At 41.5% G+C, this 17217-nt stretch overlaps 1 protein-coding gene across 5 annotated transcripts in view; it reads right to left on the minus strand.

Moving 5' to 3' along the window:
• mgat5 (alpha-1,6-mannosylglycoprotein 6-beta-N-acetylglucosaminyltransferase) overlaps positions 1-16104 on the minus strand; it is a 79878-nt gene extending 63774 nt beyond the window's left edge. The window contains exons 1-3 of one of the 5 annotated variants that reach the window (XM_056370301.1): positions 15943-16104; positions 2776-2850; positions 2393-2670 (exon numbers count right to left, since the gene is read on the minus strand). In XM_056370301.1, coding sequence (XP_056226276.1) covers positions 2393-2633 — 241 coding nt within the window. In that variant the 5' untranslated portion in view covers positions 2634-2670; positions 2776-2850; positions 15943-16104. Of the gene's footprint in view, positions 1-2392; positions 2854-9775; positions 9926-15942 lie in introns of those variants that run through there. The other 4 variants (XM_056370299.1, XM_056370300.1, XM_056370297.1 and 1 more) reach the window with 4 other exon arrangements.
• Between the last annotated feature and the right edge of the window lie 1113 nt (positions 16105-17217).

Consider the following 17217-nt stretch of genomic DNA (forward strand, 5'->3'; position numbering starts at 1 on the left):
TGTCAAAAAACAGTACCAACATTTACTCATTTGCGAACATGATGAAAGCATTTAACTGAGACTGCGAGACGAGTTGTGGTGTCTGTTATATGTAATGTTTTTCAGTTTTTTTTTAGCTCCAAAAAACATCTTGATGTGGTGATGTGCTGTCAAGAAGAAGAGATTGGGTTCAGATGGAGGTTAAACAGGAAAATACTATCTGTAAACATGAGTCAGGACTGGACTGACATAGATCTTAATTTGAGCTTTCTTCAAGTATATTTAGATCAGCTCAGCTCAATTATTGGCACTAGGTTTGCATAATATAATGTAGAACATATCAGGCCTTTTCATACAAACATGTATTCAGTCAAAAGTGGAGGCTGCATCACTGAAATCTTGAAGAAAATAATCTAAATATATCCATTCTTGGCTGTGCATAAACAGGCAGAGCACCAGCTGCTCAGACACACTGGTTTCATTTTTTCCAACAGGTGTGTTTCTAACAATCAGTCCAACCAATAACTCAGTGCTCCAAACAGGCTCTCAGAGAGATACAATATTAAATTCACATGCATTAAGATTTTATGGGTCATTTATGAGCAGCAAAAGGAAACCCTGTTTCCCCTACCTCATTACAAATCATATCAAGGCAAATCATCGACCATCGAGTCAACACAGGAAGCAAACAGTATCTTGCAGCCTCCCTCTCCAATCAAGGACGTGAAATGGATTCTGATGTGATATTGGACGGCGGTCAGCAGACTGCTGCAGCTCCGACAGCGCCGTGAAAATCAATCCATCATACAAGGGGAACAAAGCAAACTGGACAGGACCTTGTTCCCTGGAAACTCTGGTTGATATTACAGGAAAGTCTATGGACTGGGCCTGGATCACATCACCCAAATTTACATAAGGATAACTAATAATATGCATAGTTTCTTACCTCACTAATACTATTTATTCTTTATCCTGTGTTTTTAATAACAGGTCATATTGAATTACACAATTACTAATTACTTGATTTAATGAGCTATTTGTAAATTTTGCTACATAGTTAATGTTAGCAGCTGTTTCCTTTGCAGCCACTGTTGCATGCACTACTTCTTCAGGACAGACCAGACACTACAGTGGCTGGGTATCTGGAAATTATGGAGCTAGCTGGTTAGCATTGCTAGCTTCAGCAGAAGAAAAGAAGTGATAGAAATAGAAGCAAAACAAGAGGGTTGATTTTCCGCCTCTGCAGACAGCTGTTGGTGAGTAAAGGAATGACGTTTGATGCTGAACTCACAGTGTTTCTTCTAGACTGGTAAGTAAACAGCTGTTAATGCTAACGCTGGCTATGTAGTGATAGCAAAACTTCCAAATAGCTCCCTTTAAATATGTCAGATGTTGAGGTTTGCTTTTCCATGTGCAGCTCAGACAATTACTATTGCGGTAAATAGAAAAAGTACAGCCTACTGTTTGTTTGGGAATGGAGGTACTTTACATAGTGGGCTGACATTTTCCACATGTTTGCATGTACATAAACACCAACAGTGCTGCTACAGAGGAAAGACACGCAAACTTAAGCTTGAAACTCTTGCTTTTGTCGCACACTCCAGCTGCTTCTTTACATTATCTGGGACCTGATTTAATCTCCAAGAGCTTTACTGTATCCTGTTGTTTCTCTGGGCATTAGCAAACAATCAATTGCAATCTCAGGTTTCTAATGAAGCCTCCCATCGAGCCATACAGGTCTATTAATGGCATGAATAACTTATTGAAGGATCTTCTGGATCTGTGCTATTACAGTATTATGCTCCAATGCGGCTGGCTCAGAGTTAAATCTCCCTGACAACCTTTCCTGAATATAGACAATGCTGTGCCCTCTCAAGAGGTAAACAAGTGGAACCACTACTTCCAATTTAAAGATGTAAAAAGGGAAGGAAAGCAAATAACAACCCCACATCATAACTCTGTTAAAAGGTGCATCTTTGGTTATTATGGCTCATGCAACATCAATTAACACATCAATTTTGCTATGATCAGGCTAATGTGATCATTCTGGGAAAGAACCCTGTACAGTCCACAGTGTAGGTGACACATTGAGCCTCACTGTGCTAAAAGAACAAAAAGGTGTCTCTGGAGACGCACATCACAGATCCAGGTCAGGCTGGAAAAAAACTGTATGAAGATATGGCATGAAAATACTTTGCTTTCAGCTATGTCAGTCACTGAGCAATGAACCCTGAATTTTCTCCAGTGGAAGTAGGAGATTGGTTCTGCTGGATAGCTTTTCAGTACGACTGCATAATGCAGCTTGGTCTTGCTGAAAAGTAAACATGGCCACAAAACATCCAGAAGCTGAGGTAAAAGGACCGGTCCTGTTCCCTGAAAACACCGTGTCAGTTAGGTTACACAAGCTACTCACCATAAGCAGTCATGGTACCGACATAGGGCCCATCCATGACACTCTGGTTCTCCTCGGCCAGCGCTTTGATGTAGCGCTTGCTGAGGTCCAGGATCTGCTGCCGCAGCACAGCGCTGTTCTCGTGGCTGGCTCGCTGCTGGATGGTGAAATGCAGCAGCATCATGCCCCAGATGAACCCGAAGCTGACCAGAAAGAAGCCCAGCTTTTGGGATGACAGCTTCCACAGGAAGGGTGTAGCCATGCTGACTCGACGGGGAGTTGCTGGGGCTGCTGTGACTCTGATTGAACCGAGGGAAGGTGCAAAGGTCAGGAAGGAGAATCAGGAGGGCAGGCGGGGCATGGCTGTGTCAGTTGGTGTATTTGCGGTGGTTGTTTCTCCTCACCAGCGTAACTTCCTTCTCTGACCCATCCTCATCGCTCAGTAGCATCTCAGGGGACTGAGTCTGACCTGTTGCATCCTGCTGCACAGAAGAAACACAGAGGGGGGAGAGAGAGACGAGAGGTTATTTGGTTCATCTGACAAGAAAAGATAATGAGGGAGTTCCCTCTCCCAGCCCAGGCCCACATGTACACAGTATAATTAAAGCACTGATAACTGGAGTGAGTCAGCACTTAAATGCCCATTTTAGGTTCTGAGAGCTAAAACATAAAATTTTTATGTGGTTTGTTTTGTCCAAAACCCCAAAATATTCAGTTTACAATGACAAAAATTAAAAAGAGCAGAAAATACACATATGGGAGAAGCTGAAACAAGGAAATATCTGGAATTTTGTTCTTAATAAATGACTTAAGTTACTTGATTATCAAAATTAAATTCCTCAGTTGACTAATCAATAAATCAATTAACCGTTACAGCACTTAAAAGTGAATCTGTCTATATGAAACCCTTCTTTGAGGCAGAGACATAGCAGTGACATTGTCCCGCTGTCTAAAATAATGTTTCTCTGAGGTTGGATTGTGATTCAACAGGGCACCACTGGATTTCCAAAGAGTGAGAAACAACCTCACGGCCCATCCGATCAGGTTGCCAAAAAGGAGGTGTTTGGAAATGAGCACAGAGCAGGCCTCATGCCTGTTACTTTAAGCACCGCAGGCGGTTTTATAACCGCAGCACACCACATAGCACAGAGGCACACTGTATCCCAACTGGAGGTCATTGTGTGTGGAAGCTCCTACGGTATGTACGCAGACTGGTGACACAGCATTTGACTGGATGGGAAAGGAGGCTTTACTGTGCGTTGTGACTTCTCCTCACCTTCTTAATGTCGGTGATACATAAAGTTTGATTCTTTTAAACATGGTAAATAATATTAAAAACTGTAACACAAGACCACGTCCAGCTAAAATCTCTTTCAAAAAGGAGGATTAACTTGTGTCGGGGATGGTGGTATTGACTATATGACGGGATAGCAATGCAGGCTTTAAGCAGAAATACTTGTGACTACTTCCTCAAAACAAGATAATATAAAATTCTCCCCTTGCTTCTTGAAAGAGAAGCTACACAGACACAGTCTCACCCAGACAGCGTGACGTTTATGACTGATGGAGCTGTATGTATTTACGCAAGAAGGTTTATAGTTCCCTCAAAATATAAACATTAGAATCGCCTACAATCTATCTTCCCCACTGACAAGCAAGAACGCAAACATTTTAAATATACTGACACTTTCTGTTTTTAAATCAAATTCTCAACAGGCCTTTCTGCTGTATAAATGAAGAAGCTCTCCCACACTTGGACTGTGTGTGTGTGTGTGTGGTTCAGCATAAGAACATAATGTATGTCTGAGAAGTAAAGGTCAAAGGATTATTCATGTACTCTTAGAAAAAGGGAAAACATCTGTAGGAGGCAAAAGGTTAGACAAGATTTGAGTCACTTGTTCACCGGAGGAAATCTGTACCTCAAATAAAACTGTGGTTACAACCTATCAATCATTTAGTCTACTGATTGTCAGAAAAGAGTGGAAAAGGGCCCAACAAACAGTCCAAAACTCAAAAATGTTCAGTTATTTCATATTAGTTTAGAAGCTGGGACTAATTGAAATGATTCAACTTCATTATCAAATCTACTGACAGCACCTACTGTGAACCACAACATCACTCCCTATCTCTCCATCCCCTCATTTCCTCTCATACCTCTATTATCAGCCATCTAATGAAGGTATTAAATGCCCCCTCAAAGAGACAAAAGAAAAAACTAGAGACAGTTACCTCTGATTAAATGTTCCAGCATTAACTAAAACAGACGTTGATCTCCGTGAAGAACCGGTCATGTGCTTGCGTGGGTTGAAAATTACCCCCCAACAGCTTGATTTGGGCAAGTTGCTCTTCAGGGTGGCTGAAGTTGAACACTGAAATCAGCCATTGTTCTCCGTGTGTCATTATAACATCAGGAAAAGGCAGTTCCAGTTACATTAACACATGCAATCACACAGAAGGTGCACCCAGCTGATCCCTGATCAGTGGAACCAGGCTGATGTGTGCCAGTGACAGAAAATAATAAAACGTCTGTCTCCCTTGTGGCCGATAAACGTGATTCATCCACATGTTTGTCTCAGTTTATTGGTAGTTGATTGCTGAACCGTTGTATTGTTGGAGCTTAGATGCTAAAGACCATAAACTTCTTCTTCTTCTTACATTGTGGACAGTTACCAAACAGCTGCACCCTCTGAGAGATTGTGCACACTAGAAAACAAGATGGCGACCTCACGATCCTGTCACACCTCGCCGTTGAAATCCCCATTGTCTGAACACAATCTTTAAGTCTTTGAGGCTGCCGTTACCTACGTATCGTTTGTCGTAGACACACATTTGTAGCAACAGAAAACAGCATCTGCGTCCGTCCTACAATGCCAGCTCTCCTTTTTAACACAATCAATCCGGTTCTGCGACTACCTCCCTTACCGGCGTAATGCCAGGGAAACAACAACCCCCCTCGATTCCATGTTTATACCTTGTAAACAGAGTGTTAAAGGTGGAATAACGGCACAACATTTCGGCCTTGAAGTGTAAAAAGGGCCTTGACACATTTCCAGGTTTTCGCTGGTTTATGCAGCAGGATTCTGCAGTGTGGAGCCCGGCCTGGACAAAACACAGCAGAGCACAGCGATGAAAGGATCAGATTTTGATCTGCGGTGATATCAATCGATAAAATCTACCCAGATCAGCCGTGGAAGAGGATATCTCGAATGCTTGTCAGACAAATATCACATTTCTATTTATTAGGGCCTGTCCCCGTTTTCCACTGCGTGAACAGCTTCACAGAACTGTGAGGAAAAACTCCAGCAAGCTAAATAATGTAGATATTAAACCGTGATATGCTGTTTTCATGCTTGCTGTCTTTACTGCTGATTGAACACAGCCATCCCTGTAACAGCACAATTTGCCATCAAACTTTTGCCCATAATGCAAAATGAGGCAGCCTGGCAGCACTAGTGAAGCTGTTAAATAGTTCAACAAGTCTTAACTGACCTCCAGGCAATCTATATACACAGCTAAGTAATTGCCCCTAGCTTTAGGCAGGGAGGAACAAAAAAAAAGAAAAGAAACTTTCCAGCACGCAATCAAGTCAAAAGAAAATAGATGTTAGATGTTCTCTCATCTGCATTCAACCGCTGCAGCAGTAAATGATCCTAAGTGTGGGGAAGGAAGTTCTGCAACCTTGCTTTTGAAGTGCAGCTTTCTTCTGCTCTTTCAATGCAGCTTTTACCAGGTCAGCACCACAATATACACTTGACTCAAACAACTAAAAATTCTCTCACCTGTTCGTGTTTTACACATCTTTTAATAGGACGATTCTTTACTGTATCTAAAGCAGAGCAAACACGGTTATATCAGCACGAAATCATCAGCACCTTTTCCAAGAAACACAAAAGGCCGTCACACAAAAGCCTCTTTTCACCTTACATCCATCGGCTTCATAAATAGGTCAGAGACAGCTGCACGCAGCTTCCAGCAGGGCTGGAATCTCACAGCAGGTTATGACACACCATAATTGTTCAGTGATTTAAGACGAAGGCTCCTGTTTGTTTTTCTGTGTGGACATTTTGACAAAGCAGATAAATACTATATCGTCCGAAAAGAAGGAGAAATGCAAATTTTTTTTTTTTTTTTTTTACTTAACATTTAACTCTAATTTGCTTTGTGGTGTGTGCAAAACAAGCCTTTCTGTAGAAAACAAAATCTCCGCACCGCACTGTGAATTCATGAGACAAGCCCTTGGCAGTGGCGCTGTGCAATCTGCAGTGCTGATAACATCGGATGTCTCTCGTTGCTCAGGACTCTGTTGGAGGAGGGCAGGAAAAGGCTGGCAGCGCTCACTGGTTGGGCGCCGACAAGGATGGGAGGCTTTGGGGCTGTTTATCAGAGAGGAACGCTGCTCAGTCTACCCCGTGGTACATTGCTGTAAGAAGCGCGAGCCAAAACCCACACAGAACACTGACTGAACCGTTTCTGAATACACACACTCCCAGTCGGAGCTGGCTCTCTTGTCTGGCCTGATTTCTCGTGTCTATCGATCTTATTTAAAGACAGAAACTGATCACGCATCATCACTCCCTTGTAAGGTAGCTTTCCAATCACAGGCCCTGTCTTATAATCTGCAGGGAAAGCAACACACACACACACACACACACACACACACACACACACACACACACACACACACACACACACACACACACACACACACACACACACACACACACACACACATCTCCTCTCAGTTACCTTCTGGTTTCTAATTCAGGGCTGTAATTTGTCTGGCAGGGAGCCCTCTGGCTCTCAGCAGCAACAGCCGGTGAAACTCTACGTGTTGACAGCCAGCTAAGGTTGCAGAATATACGACCCTTCGCAACTTGAGATGATAACGTAACAACCTGCTGAATGGTTTTTTTCATTGTTGGAAGAAGTAGGACATAAAACCCTGCAGGTTCAGGGAGACGGTGAAGACAGAAACAATTGAATCATCTCCCACCATCCTGGGAGGAATCGCTGTCCTCCCAAATCTGCTACAAAGAGCTTCTTCCTGTTGGGGACAGCAGAGCAGTTTATGGTCATCGACCACACTGTAGCACCGACTTAAAAAGGAGGGGGGGGGTCTGCTCTATTCCCCAACCAGGAAATAACAGACATTTTTATTCTGAAAGATGGACGTGATAACTATAATCGTAGTGTTTTTATCTGACAAAAAAAAAAAACAAACAAAAAAAACAAAGAAGAAAATGATGCTTATTTTCTATGTGATGCTCTGAAATTACAGATTTGGTTTTGACAGGTTCCCTGGGTCCTGTTTCACAGCCTTCACACTGTGTTCCTAATGAACACGGTTTGTTTTTAATTGTTGCACTGGTGACCTTTGTGTTGAAGCACAGCGCAGAGCCTTCTCTCTACCAGACCCCGAGAGGAACTCTGGGTAAACTCTTTAAGGTTAAAACCCATCTAAAGTACGTGCAAATATAAAAACAAAAATAACAGCTAAATCTGGTGCGGCTGATTGCTTTTTAGTAGTCGCATAAAAAGTCGAATGGAGGCCATCTGTTTGCAATCAAGGTGGGACAAGAAATCATATGTTAAATACACATGTATCTAAAAGGTCAGACAGATGGTGGGTCAAGAACCGCATTATGAATCCAAAAATTCAAAAGAAATCTTTGACATCGTTAATAAAAAATAAAAAAAAGCACAATTTACAACGTGTCAGTAACTAACAGAGTCTGAAAAGTCTGAAAAAGAAACAGTTGAGTCAGTTTCTACTTCAATACCAATGGAACGACCCCAGATTGAGCATTTGCACGACAAAGTAGTCTTGTTTTGTCCAGTTTCCTGCTTTGAACACACCTTGTTCAGATTAACAAACACCTACGGCATTGATTTAGGCTGTCGCAGTGTGTTTACAGTGAGTGATCTTTCACCAATCATGGATCCTTGGTTTATTTTCCCTGCAGATGTAACTTGTTTATGGTAACGTCGCAGGGATTTAGAGTAAACAATGATATTGCATCATTGTCAAAATAATCATCTACGGCTTTAATATCTTTCCAGCGGAGTCCTAATCACGCAGCCTTTGCCCTTGTTCTGTCATATCGTTAAGAGCGGGCCAGATGGCCGAGCGAGGTAAAGACTCTGTCCATTTCCTCTGCATCTGCGGTGGGAGCTGAAAATAACTCAAAGTGTAGTTTAAGGGATACTCCATAAAGGTGAAGCGGGCCAGGGGAGGTCGAGATTAATTCCAGTGCATTACTCCAGGTCTAAAAAAAAATAAAATATAAAAAATAAAAAAAGAGCATTCTACTGAACTGAAAAAATATACACTAAGAGCTTGTTGTATAACCACAGAAAGTAGTGAAATATGCTCTAGATGTAGCCTCGACATTAATTATGGATCACCTTTGAAAAAGTATCCATTTTTCTCCTGAATATAAATAAGCTTTCATAGAGTTTGACTTCTCACACCAAGGTAACGCAAGAGCTCTCTGGAGGAGGAGGCAGCCAGCAGCCTTAAAAATGTATTTTTATATCATACGCATCTTTTTAAGAGTCGGTGTTATTTACACGTACAGAGGATGTGGTTATCTCTGCAACCACTGCAAATAAACCCACTTAGAAATCAGAGAAAACAGAGGCTCCTTATGATTTCAGAACTCCCCTCTTAGTCATCACAGTGATTGTTGTATACATCCATGGCTACACTGCAAACAGGAACTGCTAATGGCTCATTCAGCAGCACAGTGGAGTGTGTGTGGTGTGTGTGTGTGTGTGTGTGTGTGTGTGTGTCTCTCACAGCGTCTTTGAAAACCCCTGGTCCGTAAAATGTGAGCAAATATTGAAAAATGCCCATTAGAAGTTCCCAGGGCCCATTTAAACGTATCTGAGGTCACGATCACACTGTACATTGTTACCCGTTAGTTCTGGTCCGGTTCATGTTCACACTGACTTTTTTCTTTTTCTTTTTACAAACGAGCCAAGAGCTGAGATTATGAGATTCAAGACTGCAACTGGATCTTGTCATAAACCCAGAAACAGGATAGACATAATATTATGTCTGGAGTAAGCCAGGGGTTGACACACACAAGCTTTCACACCAGTCTAAAAACAAACCAATCAGATTCAGTGTGAGCAAAAACTCAAAAGATATTCATTTGACAATCACAGAAGATTAGGAAAACAAAAATATAAAATAAAATATTTACACGAGAAGCTGGAACCTGCTTTAAAAACGCCTCAACCATTTATTGTTTTGCTGCAGATTAATTTCCTGTCAGTCGACTAATAGTCGAATCATTTCAGAACCACTAAGCTCTGTCCTCATCTGAAAATAAAAATAAATGGAAATATTACAGACATTATTTTAAATGTAAAAAAAATTCAAGATGGCCTCATGCCCACCTTTTTCTCTTACTGATGCCGTGACGACGCTCCATTTAGCTCAGACCCTCAGAGGATCAGGTGTTAGGATTAATTTGAAAAGTGAAATTCCACATTCCAGTCAATCCTCTCCAGGACCTGGACTGGGCTAGTTTGCCTCTTGCCCGGCTAAAGAAGACGTGATCCTGATAATATGGCCCTGCTACCATGGAGACCGGTGTGACTCTGCATCTTAATGGACTTATTTTTTTTTCCCACATAAGCCACGCCTCTTAATTATTCATTAGGCCTTCCCAGAGAAACAGACCCTGCCGCAGCTTCACCACCTCACCGGTGAGAATCCGGCTTGTAACCAGGCTAGCGTCACGGTTGAAGACACACTCTCTCCCCGCAACTCGCTTCAACAAGTTTGTCTAAAATGTGAGAGGCACCCGGATCAATGTTAATGTGTTCTTTATTGAGTCGCTAATGGTCTCAAACAGCTCTTCAAGGCCAATTTGAAGGTTTAGTCACATAAAAGTTGGTATAGCCACATGGATTTTTACAAGAGAATAACAGGCAAAAGAAGCTTTCAATAAAAAAAGTAAAATAAATAAATAAAAACAGCCAGTGGTGGTGAGGGTCAAAAAAAGTTGGGCAGTCCTTCCTGTCAGTCAGATGATGAAAAAATGGGCAAAAACAATACAACCACATGCTGTTGCTCAGCTGACAAAACCTAATATGTTGACTAATTCTTCTTCTTCTTTTTCTGTTTTCTTGCCACCTTCCACCTCATCATGTGTCTCATCACAGTGTCTCTGGGGAACTACAGTGACTATGTAAATGTCCATATGGAAAACGTGGCATTTAAGCTTCATTCATGTGCATCTTTCTCCTCAGTTCAACCTTTTTAACTCCAATCACAGTCTAAAAAATAAATGTTAATGTGCTAGCAGGCATCTGTTCTTTCACACACACACACACACACACACACACACACACACACACACACACACACACACACACACACACACACACACACAATACCTCTGTTGTATCCAGCTAGTTTTTTACGAGCTAAGAATTTTCACGTAATTTTTGACATAAAAAAGAGAAAAGCAGGCCGATAGATTCTGAAAATAGTTGGATTATTTTTATGTCGATTGTTGCAGCTCTAATCAATATTAAGTGAAATAATATAGGTCTATTCTTAATGAAAAACGAAGCTAAATACAGATTAATATTGCACATAATTTAGCAATTAATAAAAATGTTCTTTTGCTCTGTTTGAGATTTGCATACATTTAATTTTTTCAAGGACAAAGAAACACTCACACGCGACACCAGCCTTTGATTCTGTATTACAGTTACCTCTTAGTCATTTGAAGTATTGAACATCTTTGGTGTCTGAGCTTACTTTTCTAAAATTTGACACTGTTTTCCCTGTAGATGAGGTATTCGGGTGTGTGACAGCTAGCTTCCCCTCTCTCCGTGAAAAGCTGAAAGCCGTGTACCTTTCACCACACAGTCTAATTTTACTTATTTTAGTTGTCTCAGACTGAGCTGAGTGCAGAGTGCTGAGACGTAGCCACATTTCTTTGAGCTCTGTTTACAGTGCTGTTTGCTCTGACAGTCACCACTGCTGATTGCTGTGCACCTGAAGCTGCCAAACACACAGTGCATTACTGTGACAATTGTGCCAGCAGTCTAAGCTACAAGTACATACTTAACAGTTATTTAATACAGTGACTTTAATGTTTATTTCTTATTTCTTCTTTCTAATTTTGATGCTTTGGAAAAGAATTATAGTTAACAAAAAGCAGCCTGGTTTCACTGTAATTAAATATTACGTACAGGGGGAAAAAAAGGTAAACAAATCTTGCACCCTCTTTGGTGCTGTATATCTTCTTATATAATCTAATGCATGCGAGGCCGCACACATGAATTTATCTGGCTGCCAAACAAGACTGAAGCTTTCATGAAGGATTTTAAATCTCATAATGACTCAGAGAAAAGTTGCATTAATTAGTTCTGTGCTACAGCCTCATTTCATCAGGAGAAATCTGAGATCAGATCATATAAATCTCTGTGATAGTTAATGAAATTAAGTATGATCCGATAAAAAGAAAACGATATTCACCCTACATCAGAATTATTTTATGTAACTGTTCTTTGACACTTCCTTCCTCCACCTCTGGAGTAACACGGTGTAAAACCACATAGCTTAAACCTTGACCTGGAAGTCCAGCTCCGCTCTGGAAACCTAAATCCAATCAACTGTATCCGCAGTGGACCATTCAGGAACAGGTCGCTCTGATAGAGCAGAGTCCCTGGACAGCTTACAAACCGAGAGAGGACTGCTGTTTCTCCCGCACTAGTGACAATGTCTTCACAAAAAGGAATCGCCTCAGCACTTTTGGAGACGGGAGGGGGGAAAAAAACATGCTGGATTTCACACCACCACCATTAGGAAGGTGACCCAAACGTGTGCCTTCATTACTGTATTTTGTTTTATTTCATAGGAGACACAATATAGAATAAACTTCTTTTTTTTTTTTTTTTTTGCATGTCATTTCAAATTAGTCTGAACTATTTTGGGAAAAGTGACAGCTCCCTTTTTCGCTAGACAACAGACAGCACAGTTTATTGGAGGTCTTACAAAAGATGTGTGTCGACACTGTACAAAACGGGGATGTTAGCATTTCTGGTGAATCCCCATGACCAACGCGGCACAGTAAACACCTACAAACTGCAACCCTGACATCACAGGAACTTGTGATTTACAAGTCTGATTCTCTCTTTGTTCTTTAAATAACGCTTCCTCTGCAGCACAATAAAACTCAAGCTCTTTTCATTCCACAGAACTAGCGGTACATTGGTTTCTTCTGTCCTTTGTTGCCATTAAGGAAGTTGGAACAGACGTACTTGCGTGCAAAAAAAACCTTATAAAGTCATCCACCTGGCCAAAAACACACAACTGAGGCATCCCTTTCCTCGCGCTTGCACTGACAGGTTTAACCTGCCACAACACGCCACGAGAGCAGGCGGAGAGGACAAGACCCCCCCGAACATGACCTGCATGTCGGAAACGAGCCAACTGACAATGTGGGTGAGAACCGCAAACGAGGTGCTGAGGGTCGGCACTTTGTTTCTTCCTGTAATGACCACATACAAGTTTTGGTGTTATGACAACACAAGTTGACCTCATCACAATATGTAGAAGAACACTAAAGTAGTACAAAGACACACACACACACACACACACAAACACACACACACACAAACACACACACACAAAAGCATCACATTAAAATGCTCTTGGTGCAAAATTAACAAGGTTATTCTATGGCTATAAGTGCAGGGGCAATGAACCGTTATGCAATCAGATGTATGCAAACATGCACACACTGATATCACCATGTCTGTGAGGGCCTTCACCGACTGCATTAAACCCTCAGCACTCTGCACTGCTCGTCTAACTCATAACACTCTCCCTAACATAAAACTAATCCTAATTCTGGTCTTCACTTTTAATGCAAGTCCAAATCCTCTAAAAGCCTTTGAAGATGTCAGGAAAGTCAAAGTGTGCTCACTTCTTATCTCTGTGACGTAAAATATAACAACACAAACTCCAGCCAGAGGCGTTTGTTCATTCAGATCACATTACAGGCTGAGAATGTGCTTAATCAAACCAACTACGACTATGCCTTGACACTGACATTGACGACGGTTTATCCTGGTTTTGCTGGTTTTTACTGGCTGATTGAAGAGGTGGTTTCAGTAATCACAACACTACATGACAAATTTAAATGCCTCACATGCCATGGACATTTTCATACATATATGTATATCCACAACAACCTAAAGTTCAATATTCAACCTGCAAAGTGAGACAAAAACAGGCATGAAATTGTTTTTGAGAAGTCTGAGGCGAGGATTCTGAAAATCCCTAATCTTCCTTTTATTACATTTTAAGTTTCTTAGTCATAGCCCTGGATGTGAAAACAGCTTTTCAAGAGGGTTTACTGCACTTTTTGTGACCTGCCCTATCCATGAACAGCTCAAATGTGCAGCAGGAATATTTGAGTGCTTTGCAGCTACAGAGCTCCAAACAGTGGACTGACTGTAAGGAAGCGAGGCTGTGGAGTGGGGCTTCTGGCTAAAGTGCACGGTCTTGTTCCAGAAAGCTGATTCATACATCAGTCTGACCTTAAGGATACTACTTACTAACCCTGACGTTAAATAACACTGGAAATCAAATCACCTTTAAGGATCGCTGACATTGGAGATACAGACATTTTTTGGCTTAGCGATCAGTAACTAGATTGACCACACAAATAAGAAAAGACAGGTGTGTTTGTGCGAGTGTGTATGTGTTTGTGTGTGTGTGTTTGTGCCGAGAGAACAGGAGCCCTTTAATCACAGAGAGGCCAAGTGTTCCACTTCCCTGCATGGCATCCATCACCACAGCCCACTTCTCCTCCATCCCTCCGTCTTCAATCCCTCCACTGCCTCTGCTGGCTCGCCACCCGAGCCCACCAGCACAACCGCCGTGCCCTCTCTCTCTCTCTCTCTCTTTTTCTCTCTCTCTCTTACACACACACACACACCCTCCAACGATTTCTTGCCAGTGAAGCATGCCACCGAAGCAAAGCTCCTTTTCCTCAGGATTTATAATCCCAAAGGCTCCGGCAAAAAGGCGACTGAAAGAGCTCTTTATAAAGCCAGGGGCAGTCGGTGGCTCACCTCTAGATGGTCACTACACTCAGCATTAGCTCACAGCCTACAGTCGAGGATTATAACCAGACGGGGGGGGGGGGACGTTTTTTTTGCTGGGTCACATTGAATAAGATGAGATATAGTTTATAATCTCTCAGCAGGCACATTTCTCCAAAACCACATCACAACCATTTTTAAAGACAAAGATGTTTGTTCTTGCACGCTGTAGATAGCACACAACACAATCACGTTTGCAGCATGCTTGATAATAACACAAGCTACATCTCATATAATCAAATCAGCATGTCATAACCTCATTATATGAGACTACTCATGTTGCAGGCTGAAAATTACTGGACTGGTGAGCTAAGTGTTTTTCCTCTCATTCTCTCTATATTCCTGTTACTGACTGAGTTCACTTTTTTAGGTCTGACTAGTCTTGTACAAACAGTTAGTAAACTAAAAAGAACCTTAGAATAATCTTGGCTTTTAAATCAGACATAATTGAGTAAAGAATTAATTTAATAAATTAAGGTTCTAGTTTAATTGTTATAGGAAACATTGTTCCTCAGTCATTTATTTTCAATTCCCACCTTGGCTGAAATTATAACAGTTGTCAATTCGTGTAGTGCTGACCAGAAATACAGGTATTACCTGATCTCCAATATTTCCAGAAGAAGATAGGGCGTTCATTAACATAATGAATTAACTTAGCACAGCCTTTTAAATGAGTCTGTGGCTCCAAAAACACAGGTGAGAGAAACACTGTCAGGTAAAGGAGAAGGTCGTCTGTCAGTGACACAGTGATGAATACAGCTGTAACTGCCAACCACATTCTTCTTCTTCTTCTGTGGTGAGCATAATCAAGAAAAAAAAACGTACACCAGCAGGTGAAATAAATTAAGAGCACAGCTGGTCAATTACTGACAGTGGACTATGGAGGTAAATCATTAACCGCCATTCAGAAGACTTGGAGATGAACCGTATTCTTAAAACAACCTGTTCGAGACATATTCAAGACGCAAGGATGCTATCAGGCGGGTTACGCCGCAATGTCTTCATTATACCGTGTTAATATCACTTTCTCTTATAAGCTAGCTAAACCTGCCGCGTAAAAACAATGGGACCCCCTGCTCGCTGCGGCGGTTAACGTCCCGATTCCCTTAACTGGCTGTAAAAAAGCCAGCTAGCGTCGTTAGCTATTCAGCTCTATTACCGTGACCGTTTTTTAATACGACCAGCCGACTTAAACGCCGACTATCAACGTTTCCGGCTACATTAGCTTTGTTTTAGGGGGCTCGGGACGGCTAGCTGCCTCGCTCGACCACCACTCATTTCCACAACAACACACGCACCGCCGCAATGACAAGTCGCCCACTCCCGAGAACACACGGCTAAAACACTGCGCCTCCTCCACCAGCGTTATTTCCTCAACACTTGGGAGCAGAAAACAAGCTCCGGCGCGGTTAAGGTGACAGAAATACGCTTACCTTTTTTTTTTTTTTTGACGGTTTGTGTCGGTGGCCTCTCGGTGATATTATAAGGTGGTAATAAGACTTTAAAAAAAAAAAAAAATCCGTGGGAAGGGGGCGAGCGGGGACGTCGTTGTGAAGGGGCAGACTGGTGAGATGAGATTCCAGCCACAGCGCACGAGCCTCTGTGTTTGCTCTGCCCACTAGCAGAGCGAGATGAACGGCTAGGGACCGTCTGCGTGTTCACGCCCCGCTGAAAAACGAAGAATCCGATCCCTAACGCTGAGGCGACTTTACTCAAAACTGAACGGGACAAAAACAGTGGAAATTTGAGTTTTTGAGTATTTAAACTTCAACTCAACCACATTGTAGAGAACAAATTTTACTATTTAATCCACTACATTTATTTGCTAGCTTTACTACAAATTAAGGTAAAGTATGATGAGCGGTCACAGATTACAAAATGAATAAAAAATAACTGATAATTTACTTTAATATTTTCAATGCAGGGCTTTTACTTGTAATGGATGTTTTTTTTAACAGTGTGGTATTTATACTTTTAATTAAGTAAAGCATATGGGACATAAAGTTAAAATAAAGTTAAAAACCCATCTATAGCCTAGAAGAAAATTAATGAAGGATGAAAATAAATTATGTATTGTCAAAATAAGATAATTGCAGAAAAAACACTTTTTAAAATCAGTCACTTAATTATCAGCAAGAGATCTCAGTCTTGATTCATGCAAAGCTTGTATGGTGAATATAAATGTGGTAAGTGTTAGATACATAGAGAAGAGACATAATACAGGATGATCCCTAACTACACGTTACTGTCATAACAGACCAATAAAAGCTTTGTGTTTACTGCCATCTGCTGGCTGTCAGATGCTACAGGATACAAATAGTAATGGTCCCCTGTATCCTAATGTAGAGCCACTGAAATCCAGATAAATTACTGAATTGAGAGAAGACAAATTAGCTTTTGCATTTGTCAAAAGTGCAGGAAGTAAAGTATTGGCTCAGTTATTTTGTGACATGCTTATTTTTCTCTTATGGTCTACTGTATGTTCTGCATCTATCCTGTGGGTGTGCATGCTGTGCATCTTCTGACTCAGCTACTAACCTAGAAACAAGATCTAAAGTTGAAGTATTTATACCAGTATTCAGTCAATAAAAATAGACAAGAGTGAGGTGAAGAAATAATCTAAACTTTCTACTCATTCCCAACAGCAAAGAGAGGTGAGCGGGAAAAGGAGGCAGAGGAGGAGAGAGGCGACCTGCTGTGTGGAGAAA

The sequence above is a fragment of the Seriola aureovittata genome, chromosome 24, assembly GCF_021018895.1.
Source record: "Seriola aureovittata isolate HTS-2021-v1 ecotype China chromosome 24, ASM2101889v1, whole genome shotgun sequence".
NCBI classification, from domain to species: Eukaryota; Metazoa; Chordata; class Actinopteri; order Carangiformes; family Carangidae; genus Seriola; species Seriola aureovittata.